This window comes from Mobula birostris, chromosome 23, assembly GCF_030028105.1.
Source record: "Mobula birostris isolate sMobBir1 chromosome 23, sMobBir1.hap1, whole genome shotgun sequence".
Lineage (NCBI taxonomy): Eukaryota > Metazoa > Chordata > Chondrichthyes > Myliobatiformes > Myliobatidae > Mobula > Mobula birostris.
This window is the reverse complement of record NC_092392.1, coordinates 3,660,938-3,673,423: the sequence shown is the minus strand read 5'-3', so window position 1 is coordinate 3,673,423 and position 12,486 is coordinate 3,660,938. Positions and strand designations below refer to the sequence as shown.

Genomic DNA, 12,486 nt, shown 5'->3' with positions numbered 1-12,486 from the left:
TCTTAAATGGCCCTTATGTACTTGCCTGTAACACTATCCCTGGAGGGTGTTCCATGCACTCACCACTCTGTGTATGGATCTTAGCTATGACAGCCGCCCCCCCCATATTTTCTTCCAGTTGCCTTAAAATTATGTCCCATACTGCCCCAATGATAACTTGGGCAGGGATGATCAGCCACCAAAAATGATGGCCGTCTTCCAATACATAAGGCATGACTCCAGCCATGAGATTACTTTCTCCCTGTTGCCATCGATGTTTCTTTCGTATTACCAGGGCTTCTTGTTAAGTGGAAATGCTGCCTTGATGAAAGTGGCCATCAGTCGTTCTTCTTCTTTAGAATTCGCTTCTGTGGTCTATGTTATTTCAAGGTTGAGATGAGAGCAATTCATGAAAATTGGTTGTCATACGCAGTTCCTTACAGTTGTACCAAGAACTTTAATAAATAGAACAAAATCACTTCCATGTTTTTCTTCTGAGCCTCTTTCCCACTCCACATTCTGTCCAGGTTCTTCTCCCCCAATTTTGTCAAATATGTCTTTTGTCTGCCTCTTGAATGTCTAGCTTTGTTACTTTAAATGGGCTTCTATCCAAGTGTTCCAGGTCATTTTCTTTGATGCCTTGTTTGATGCATGTCAGCCATGGGAATCAACTCCCACAAAACCTAATGTGTGAAGTCCAAGAATTTTGTACAGTAAGTGTGTTCACCACCGTTTCTTCCAAACTCCAGATAATATAAGCTCATTCTATTCTCTTCCTGTAAAAATATTTTCATATAGTTAATCAATCTAGTGAACGGTTGTTGCATCCACTTTTAAGCAAGTGTTTTCTTCCCTGAACAAAAAAATGAAAATTCTACAAAATTCAACTGCAGTCTCATTAAAACTCTAGTTTTTGTAAGGCTCATTTTCTATTTCACACGGGCCACCTGCAATGAAGGCTAATATGTCATTTGCATTCTTAATTATCTTCCTAACCATGTTCTCTTTCTGCAATTCATGTACTAAGACCTCCAAATTACTCTGGATAACAATATTTACTCTTCTCTCACTTTCTTAATTAATGTTTTCATTTCCATGCTTTCTATGAAAGCAGATAGTTTCTCAATATTCCAGAATGAACTCAGTCATGTTCTTGCCCAGTTACCTCACAGGTGTGTGCCTTTCATCCTGTTCATGGTTTGCTTTCCCAGCCAGCTTGCTTTTGTCAGTATATTTTGGCACATTATGCTTGCCCTTTAAAAGCTTGTGATCTGGTAATTCTGAAGCATTGATCATTTTAGTGTGATGCCATTCAGAAAATTGCTATTTCATTCCTGCTGTGTTTTCTGGCCATTCTGCCTATTAAGTCTGCTCCAATCTATAATTGCTGATTTATTATCCCTCTCAACCCCATTCACCTGCTTTCTCCCTGTAACCTTTGACACCCTTATGAATCAAGAACCTGTCCACCTCTGTTTTAAATATACCCAATAACTTGGCCTCCACAGTCATCATAGCAATGAATTCCATAAATTCACCACCCTCTAGCTAAAGAAATTCATTCTCATCTCCGTTCTAAAGGGATGTCCTTGAATTCTGAGGTCCAAGGGTCCAGCACCGTAGGAAACATGCTCTCTATGTATCTGGGCCTTTCAATATTCAATAGGTTTTAATGTGAAACTTCTCCCTCCCCCCCCCCAGTTCTTCTAACCTCCAATGAGTATTGACCCAGAGCCATCAATCGCACCTCGTACGTTAACCTTTTCATACCCAAGATCACTTGTGAACCCCCTATGGACTCTCTCCAATGCCAGCACATTCTTTCTTAAATAAGGGACCCAAAACTGCTCACAAAACTCCCAAGTGTGATCTGATCAATGCCTTATAAAACCTCAGCATTAGATCCTTGCCTTTATATTCTAGTCCTCTCGAAATGAATTGCATTTGCTTTCCTTACTACCAACTCAACCTGCAAGTTAACCTTTAAGAATATTACAGTAAAATCCACAAGACATTCTGGTAATACTAAAATTAGTGGACATCAGAACACTTAACGCAAAGGAATTTGGTTGTATATATCACAGCACAATCAACCCAGTGTAAGAACATTTCCACACGAGTTCATCAGGGCAATATCTGAGGCATAGACAGCCTCCTGCAGCTGCTTCAGTAATGTCCTTGCCATCGTAAGGATAGAGTAGGAGTTCTTGCAACAGATTGCACAATTTTCAATTCCATGTCCTATCATATTCCAGATCCTATTTCCTCTTTTATTCCTATTTTATGCTACTTATTTATTTTTTTGTCCTGCACTGTACTGCTACCAGAAGACAATATATCTTATGTGAGGTATCTAATAAAGTGGCCACTAAGTGTGTATTTGAGGTCTTCTGCTGCTGTAGCCTATCCACTTTAAGGTTTGACATATGCATTCAGAGATGCTCTTCTGTACACCATTGTAACATGTGCTTATTTGGGTTACTGTTGCTTTCCTGTCAGCTTGAACCAGTCTGGCCATTCTTCTCTGACCTCTCTAATTTACAAGAAATTTCCATCCACAGAACTCACTCACTGGATTTTTTTTTTGTTTTTTGCACCACCTCTGTAAACTCTAGAGACAGTTGTGCATGAAAATCCCAGGAGATCAGCAGTTTCTGAGATACTCAAACCATCCCTTCTGACACCAACAGTCATTCCACGGTCAAAGTCACTTAGATCACATTTCCTTTTCCATTCTGATGTTTGAACTGAACCTCTTGACACGAGCATAGTTTGTAAAAAAAAACCATCTGCATGGTTTTATGCGTTAACGAGCAGTGTAACGGTGTACCTAATAAAGTGGCTACTGAGTATATGTCGTAAAAGCTAATACAGCACAATAAAGGAAATGCAAGAAAATCTGCAGATGCTGGAAATCCAAAGCAACACACACAAATGCTGAGGAACTCAGCAGGCCAGGCAGCATCTATGGAAAAGAGTAAACAGATGATGTTTTGGGCCAAGACCCCTCATCATGACTGGAAAGAAAGGGGGAAGATGTCAGAAGAAGAAGGTGCAGGGAAGGGAGTACAAGGTGGTAGGGGATAGGTGAAACCAGGAGAGGGGGAGGGAGTGAAGGAAAGAGTTGGAAATTCGATTAAGGAGAAGGAAAAAGGGCTGGAGAAGGGGGAATCTGATAGAAGAGGATAGCAGACCTTGGAAGAAAGGGAAGAGGGAGGGGCAAAACAAGCAAACTTATTTCCCCTCTTTCCCAGTTCTGAAGAAGGGCTTTTGACCTGCATCATTAACTCGATTTCTCTTTCTGTACATTCTGCCTGGCCTAACGAGTATTTCTAGCATTTTTGTATTTTTCAGCCTGTAAACCTTTTTGTTTCAAGGATAACCACATATGGAAGAGATATTGGCCGGAAAATTCTGTAGCCTTTTGAGTTTCTGCTTATAAATTTGGATATGTGTTTTTCAGTTTCCCTTAGTGGAAATTCCTCCCAGTTTGTCCTTCATTCTCCCTTTATGGATCACGGTAACTAGATCCACCCCCCGCAATACGTTCAAAGGAACTTTTGTTTCTTTTTACCTTTGTATCTTACTGGCAAAAATGCTAGTTTTAAAATAATTTTGCCTTACGGCATTATCTGCCTTTGGATGAGCTTTGGTCTCGACTCCTCTACTTTATTACATAGAAAACATTTACAGTACGGTACAAGCCTTTTAGCTCACAATGTTGTGCTGACTTTAATCTACCCTAAAGATCAACCTAACCCTACATTCCATATCTTTTTCAATTCTGATCCCCATTCAAGTCAGTCCAAAAGATCTATCATTTTGGATAATATATAAACCTGTACAACCTCTCTGAGGTCATGTAATTTCTTGGCAAATGAATAATATACCTTTAATTAGTAAGCATGTAGTACTCTTATAGTTTCCGGGAGACTCTTTGATATTGGTTTTAGTTATCTTGTAGAGGCACACCCTAACATTTAGCAAATGCAATATCGGTTAATTGGGCCATCAATTAATTGGGAAACTGCTTATTTGGGGCAACTCATAAAGAACAAAAACTAATTGAGAAAATAGCTGGGATTTCCTTTGTTTATTTGGAACACTATGCCACTTAATTGGGATAGGAGACTGTTGCCGAGCAGTTTCTAACTAGCGTTAGTTGCATACACTTGCGTGACACTACACCATACTTAAAGCAAACAGTTCTTAAATAACAGCAGTTACATGTGTTTATGCTCGAAAAGCAGTGATTTTTGTCACTGGTAGTTGGCAAGGGATAAGCAGTAAGACAATTCGGAACCGTTTTGCTCACTGTGCTTTCAAGCATTAAGGAGTGGAAATGAAATGATTTCACTCCTTCAAGTTAGGAACCACAAAGAACTTAAAGGTAGTGACAATCATCTTGAATGTTACAATGAAAATGAATATTTAGAAGATGCAATCGTCGAAAGCATTGTATGAAGGCAGTCCATTCTTTGTTTGAGGTGTCTGTGCTAATGTTGTTCATTTACAGTCAATCAAAAGAATACAGCAGTGCACTGGATGAAATCCTCTGTTGATGACTACTAGGAACTACAAACGTATTACGCAGTTTTATAGTACTATAGTATTATTGGTAATGTTCTAATTTGTTCTATATTTCATTTAAACTCAGTTAAGTTTATCTTTTTATGCCTTTTAACTATTTCCATGAAACTTTGGCTAATTGGGACAGCCAGTTAATTGGCCTAGCCATTAATTGGGCCAAAATGTACTGGTCCTGATGTATCCCAATTAACCAGAATCTACTGTATATGGAACAGGGTGAAATTTAAGTTAGGTGGTGTTTTATGAAATTAGGTAATTAACTTGTGTTAGAAAACTCATGAAGTCAAAACACTAAATAATGACAAACTGGAATTTTCTAAGTTGGCCTGCTGATTTTCTCCTTCCCACAAAACCAAATTGTCAAGACATTCAATGTTTCTGAAGATGAGAAATTAAGAGTAAATAAGGGAGATGATTCTACTTCAAGTTCACTCCATCATTCTCTGTACAAAGGATGTATAGGGATTGTTCATTATAGAAGACATTGCTTCAGAGTATTATCAGGGCATCTATATTCCTAGCAGCAGCTACTTCATAAAGGATTCATCAAAAGACTCTCAAGTTTCGCAGAAGTCATTATAGTGCCTTGAAGGACATTGAGAGCAACAGTATACTCTTAGATTATTTCACTGGGGGAAATGTATTTATTTTAAAAAGGACAAATAATTATTTTACAGTTATAGAAGAATATAGTTAAATGTTTTCGCTAGTTTTTTATTAAAAAGTGTCAGGATCTATCAGAATTGTCTGGAGAGAAGTCATTGTGCCTTCAAGATTTGAATTAACCGACAGCTAATCTAAGTGAAGTGATTAGTGAAGTTGGTCAATTAGTAGTTTTGCAAATACTCATTTTCTTTTCATTTTTTAATTTTATTTATATTATTTAGAGATACACTGCAGAATTGGCCCTTCCGACTCTTTGAGCCAATTTAACCCTAGCCTAATCACGAGACAATTTACAATGACCAATTAACCTACTAATCCTTATGTCTTTAAACTGTGGGTACCCAGAGGAAACCCACACGGTCCACGAGGAGGACATACAAACTCCTTACAGAGGACACTGGAATTTGAACTCCGATGCTCTGAGCTGTAATAACATCACGCTGACCACTATGCTACGGTGATGCCTGTTATTCCTCCACTTCAGTCCCTCTAAATGAGTTAGGGGCACCTGTCTTGATGTTTTAGAAATTATTTTTACATCTGACTTACTTACAACCCATTATACCACTGGTGTTTAGGGCAGCAATGAAGGTCCATCACCTCTGGCGGTGTTCAGGGCTTCCTTCATCATGTCAGTAGCTTCCTGATAGTTGTGAAAACTATCAGTCATGCAAGTCCTGAATGTAGACTCAGGAATACTGCTGCACTCAGATTTAGAAGGGTTCTTCATTGCTGCTTCCATAAATATTTTGTTTTACCAGTCAGGGTTGTTAGCCCTGAGCTGAACCCACCGAACCTGGAGGACCAGTAGACCACTCTTAGTCTGGTCTCTATCCTTTGACCTGTTTAGCTTGGGTGACCCTACCTCGAGTCAAAGCATAAAGCCCTGACTCCAGCCAACATAGCTCTCCGGGTCATTGAGGCACACAAGCCTCCAAACCCAATGACATTGAGGCACTCAAGCCTCCAAACCCAACAAGGTTGTGGTCCTCTTGGAGGTTTACATCTAACAATGCAATATGAAACATTTCTCATTCACTGTATTTCTCTTGCTCTTATTTCCAGAGTAGACACTGTCTGCTATTTGTCCCAGTGCAAGCAATGATGAGTTAGTATTTCCTGTTCTTTCATCAGGAGACAGTAGAGCGCTGTTCACCAGCTTTGAACTGTTTTTAAAATCCTAATGTTATATAAGAGCTAATTGCCTTGTTGACGACTTGTCTGACTTTATCTTTGGAGTGGCCAGGCTGACATTTTATGAAGGATAGCCCAGTGTAACAATATTGTACACAATTCTGATTCAGTAATAAACAAGTTTTGTGGTCATACTATAGTGGCAATGTTATTTATTCATTAAATTACAATTGGCTGCTCTTTTTGATTTTCAGACCAAGCAATTGAAAGAAAAAGAGGAAGAACTGCAGAAGCTCAATGCTTACTATAAGGAGCAGATGTCCAGACTGGAAAACCGGGTAAGGAATGTGTTTCTTACCTATCTATTTATTTATTTAAAAATATGGTACAGAATAGGTCCTTCTGGCCTGCAACCCAAATTTAACCCTAACCTAATCATGGGGCAATTTACAATGACTAACTAACCTACCGGGTTCGTCTTTGGACTGTGGGAGGAAACTGGAAGACCCGGAGGAAACCCATGCAGGCTCTGGGGAGGACATACAGACTCTTTACAGAAGACACTGAAATGGAACTTCGAACTCTAACACACTGAGCTGTAATAAACTAAATATGTTTGACCTTCATATAAGTTTGTGTTTCTGATCAAGTACTGGGTGTGTTCCAATATCCATGTGTGGGAGGTTCTGTGTTTAATGAGATATCTGATAAAATGATGAATACGTTTACAAAGTAATAGTGACTCAACTTCACTTATGCTCATTTCATTAATCCTTGGTGTCTTGTAATTATTGTTCAACTTGAAACTTGATGTGAATTCCTTTTCACCTATGGTTTTTATTAAAATAGTATACACAAGAGACATTGTTAATGCACTTCTAGTCCTTGACGTTTCAGAAGAACTTGGTGTTCTTAATCCTCTTAAAATAGAAATTGCACTATACAATGTTAACACATAAACCACACATTGTCAGAGAATGTATTTTGTGCGTTACTTTAATCAAAGCGATAACCTTTAAATGCATTCACAGCTTAAAGGAGTGAATAAATCCACTTGATGTGGCTCATTCTCGCTCCATTTCTGCTCTGATTCTTCAAATACTGTGAAGCTTTGTCGTGTTTCAAGCTGCACAGAGCAACTGCAGTATATATAAGCAGTTCAGAGGCTAATATTTAAGCCATAACTTCCAGAGCCAAAAGTCTTTAGTGCTAGGCAATCCAAAACTTTTATTTGCATTTTAATTACTAGCTTGTGACTTCAGGATGCTAGCACTAATTTTGTCAAACTTCCCCGTCATTTCTGTTCACTAGATGCTGGAGGAGCTGATGTTTCACTCATGAAGGATAACAGGAACATTCACAGAGTGCTGGCCAGCAGTTTGGTGAATGAGCTGGACTGCAGTCACCTCTTGGACTTTGTTCTTAAATATTGTTCTATTGATTCCCTTCCTTCCATGCATATTGAATGAATATAACTACATTAGCATATTTCCAATATACTTTTCTAAAACCTAACCAGAAAATACTGCTCCTATTTAAAACAAGTTACATGACTTATGACAAATTTGCATCCTTGCTTGTCTTGATGTTTTGTTTATGATTTCAGCAGCTTTAACTTTCACAGATGCAGTCAATTTGAATAGTGACCACAATCCTTTGTAAACACATTGTATTGAATTGAATTAACTTTATTACTTACATCCTTCATATACATGACGAGTAAAAATTTTTGTTACGTCTCTGTCTAAATGTGCAATGTGCAATTTATAGTGATTTATAATAAATATTATGTATGACAGAATAGTCAATATAACATAGAAATACAATTGTGTCAGCATGAATTAAGCAGTCTGATAGCATAGGAACATAGAAAACCTACAGCACAATACAGGCCCTTCGGCCCACAAAGTTGTGCCGAACATGTCCCTACCTTAGAAATTACTAGGCTTACCTATAGCCCTCTCTTTTGCTAAGCTCCATGTATCTATCAAAAAGTCTCTTAAAAGACCCTATCATATCTGCCTCCACCACTGTTGCCGGCAGCCGATTCCACACACTCACCACTCTCCTAGTGGAAGAAGCTGTCCTGGAGCCTGTTGGTCCTGGCTTTTATGCTGTGGTGCCATTTCCAGGAAGAGCACAATTGGCTTCTATCTATGATGAAAAGAATAGAGTACTGTGCTTTTGGATCACTGGGTGGCCGCTGGCATGAACTGACAGATCTGAAGCTCAGGTGTTATGGGCTCATAGAACAATGTAGCACGGCTACAGGCCCTACAGTGCACACTGACCATGCTGCCCACCTAGCTAGTCCCAATTTCCTGTGTTTGGCCAGTGACTCTCTGAGCCCCACCCCTCCATGTACCTATCTAAGTTCATATTGTCTCTACCTCAACCATTTCCTCTAATGGTTCATTCCAAATACTCACCATCCTCTGCATGGAGAAAGTTGACCCTTAGGTCACTTTTAAATATTTCTCCTCTTGTCCTAAATCTATGCACCCACGTTTTGGACTCCCCTACACTGGGAAAAGACTGTACCATGCAGCTTTTCTGTGCTTCTCATAATTTTAAACATTCTCGTAGTTTCCAAGGAATAAAGACCTACACTAGCCAACCTCTCCCTTTAATTCGAGTGTTCTGGTCCTGACAATGTCCTCATAGCTGCTTAACATTGTCTTTCCTATAATGGGGTAGCCAAAACTACATACAGCTCTGCTTATGCAACTGTAGCTTATTAACACAAGAAATTCTACAGATTCTAGAAATACAGAAGGACACATACAAAATGGTGGAGGAACTCAGCAGGTCAGGCAGCATCTATGGAATAGGAATAAAGAGTTGGCGCCTCGGGCTGAGACCCGTCATCAGGGACTGTGTTGGTTACTGACCATACTGCCCATCTTCGCTGTATATTTCATAGAAACATAGAAAACCTACAGCACAATACAGGCCCTTCGACCCACAATACTGTGCCGAACATGTACTTCCTTTAGGAATTACTTAGGTTTACCCATTGCCCTCTATTTTTCTAAGCTCCATGTACCTATCCAGAAGTCTCTTAAAAGACCCTATTGTATCCGCCTCCACCACCGTCGCCGGCAGCCCATTCCACGCACTCACCACTCTCTGTATAAAAAATTTACCCCTGACATCTCCTCTGTACCTACTTCCAAGCACTTTAAAACGGTGCCCTCTTGTGTTAGCCATTCCAGTCCTGGGAAAAAGCCTCTGACTATCCTCACGATCAATGCCTCTCATCATCTTGAGTTTCGTTGTGCGTGTGAAAGGTAAATAAAGTTAATCTATCAGAATACTGTTTCAGCTCTTGTACATCCTGCTTTGTGGAATTTTTTTCTAAATTTCCTGCTCCTGCCCATAACTTTAAAAAATCTCCTTTAAAAAAAATTTGCTTCCCCGTGTCATTTTTAAAACTTCCCATCACCTTCATTTTCCATCCACCTTCCACCCTTGTGAAGCATTCCGATATAAATATCATTTTTATTGACATATGTGCATAATGTAGCTGGATTATTCTGCTATATTTTAGTCGTAGTGCTGATAACATTAAATAAATACTTTCTAAATCCTTAGCATTATTCCTGAGTTTTTACCTGATGAATTCTGAGAGAGGAGATAAATTGCTGAAGATGTTTTGAAGTAGTAGGAGGTAAAAGCCAATGGCTTTGATTGATTGGCTTTGTAATATGTGATTTATGTGAAGTATTCTATCAGTTTTAGAACATGAGGTACACTACTGTGCAGTTCATCATTGATAAGTAGAATGTCCTTTCTGTAAAGGTACATTTTGTATTCTAATCCACCAGCCGACACACATCAGAGCATTTGTTGACAGATTACGTAAAGCAAGTTTTCTTCCTTGCTGAAGAGGAACAGATGTACAAAAATATTTCATGTAAGATCCATTATACACTCAGTGGCCGCTTTATTAGGTACAGGAGCGGAAGCCCTGCCGTAACCCGTCCAAGTGTTGTGCATTCAGAGATTCTCTTCTGTGCACCACTGTTGTAATGCATGGCTACTTGAGTTATTTTCGCCTTCCTGTCAGCTTGGACAGGTTTGGCCGTTCTCCACTGACCTCTCTCGCTAACAAGTTGTTTTTGCCCACAGATTTGCCACTCATTGGATTTTCCTTTGTTTTTCACACCGTTCTCTGTAAACTCTAGAGACTGTTGTATGTGAAAATCCCAGGTGGTCAGTGTTTCCTGAGATACCAAACCTCTCCATATGGCACCAGGAATCATTTCACAGTCAAAGTCATTTAGATCACATTTCTTCCCCATCCTGATGTTTGGTCTGAACAACTGAACCCCGTGACCATGTTTGTATGCTTTTACACATTGAATTGCTGCCAGATGATTGGCTGAAAGTAATTGGAGCACTGCAATCACCCACCTGGTTGAATTGTCAGATATGATGCTATGCTGAAGTGTCCTTAGATTTGTGTTTGGGGAGCAAGATGATGAAATGGAGTGGAGTTTCATTCAGGTGTACAACAAGTGCATATGTTCTAGACACGTATATATAGTTTTGTTTTGAAGGGTGCTGTCTTTTGGAGATAATAAAGCAATACTTGTTTGTTTAGTTGCATGTAGAACTTCTCATAGCACTATTTAAAGCAAAGCCAGTATTCATCCTTCAGCCAACACCACTGACACAGATTAACTGATGGCCTTACTGATACTTATGGAACCCACTGTGTATAAGTTATCTGTAGTTTATCTTTTACAGCAATGCAATCACATTTCCAGTGCATTTAGTAGATAGTGATGAGATTTGATGTATTCTGAGATAAACATAGTACAGGTCCTTCAGCCTATGGTGCTGTGCCAGCCTTTTAATCTACTCCAAGATCAATATATCCATTTTTTCCCATGTACCTCTCCAATTTTCTTTCATCCGTGTGTCTGAGAGTTCCTTAAATGCCCCTAATTGTATTTACCTCTATCACCACTCCTGCCCAGGGTATTATGAACAAAATAAAGGTAACCATCTAACTTTACTTTCTCCTGGAACTGCATAAAAAGCTGAAATACATCTACCATCTAAATGGTGTTAATATCAAGCTGTTGGTGTGGGTTGAATTTGGGATTTCTCCACCAGTCAGACATTAAATTTTTTTCAATCTTTCCGATTCACGGCACAACATTGGAAACCTAAAAATATATGAGACGTGAGCTGTTCAAAGTTCAAAGTAAAGTTATTACCAAAGTGCTTATGTGTCACCATACACTACCCTTCATTCATAGTTGAACAAAAGAAATACAGTAGAATCCATGAAAAACTACACACGAAGACTGACAAATAACCAATGTGCAAAAGAAGACAATCTGTGCAAATACAAAAAAAAATCATAAAAAAATAAATAATACCAAGAAAGTGAGTTGTAGAGGCCTTGAAAGTGAGGCTGTAGGTTGTAGAATCAGTTCAGAGTTGAGGTGAGTGAAGTTAACCATGCTGATTCAGGAGCCCTGTGTTTGAAGGGTAATAATTGTTCCTGAGCCTGGAGTCTGTGACCTAAGGCTCCTGTACCTCTTCCCAGTCAATGTTGCTGCTCCTGATCATAGCTTTTCAGAATTTGTCATTTAGTTTCGGGACAGGACAGTCAGCGCACTGTCTGACTTTGGCTGAATTTTTGGCTTGGTAAGCAAAGAGAATGGTGCGAAAAATAAAAACATCCAGTGAATGGCTGTTCTGTGTGTGAAAACACTTTATTAATGAGAGAAGTCAGAGGAGAATGGCCAGATTGGTTCAAGCTGACAGGAAGGCAACAGTAGCTCAAATAACCACACGTTACCACAGTGGTGTGCAGAAGAGCATCCCTGGATGCTTCACACATTGAACCCTGAAACTAATTTCTGGAATTCAAAAATCTCCCCATCACTCAACCTGCTTCACAGCAGTTAAAGTAACATTTCATTGATGTTTGTCACATGTTAATATACCTTCGTATTCTGGTAATACTTCAAGTCCAACTTACTCTGGATCTCAACTCTAAGCTTGTTCCATTCAGCAGTTTAAAACTCTTGGTTCAAAATTAACACTCATGTCATTCTCCCCCTATATCTTGTAAAACCTCCAGAACACTAAGAATAA

At 39.2% G+C, this 12,486-nt stretch overlaps 1 protein-coding gene across 1 annotated transcript in view; it reads left to right on the top strand.

Annotated features, from left to right (window-relative positions):
* chchd3a (coiled-coil-helix-coiled-coil-helix domain containing 3a) overlaps positions 1 to 12,486 on the top strand; it is a 326,490-nt gene that overhangs the window by 227,781 nt on the left and 86,223 nt on the right. Inside the window, exon 5 of the mRNA XM_072241199.1 lies at positions 6,624 to 6,707. Coding sequence (XP_072097300.1) covers positions 6,624 to 6,707 — 84 coding nt within the window. The remainder of the gene's footprint in view (positions 1 to 6,623; positions 6,708 to 12,486) is intronic.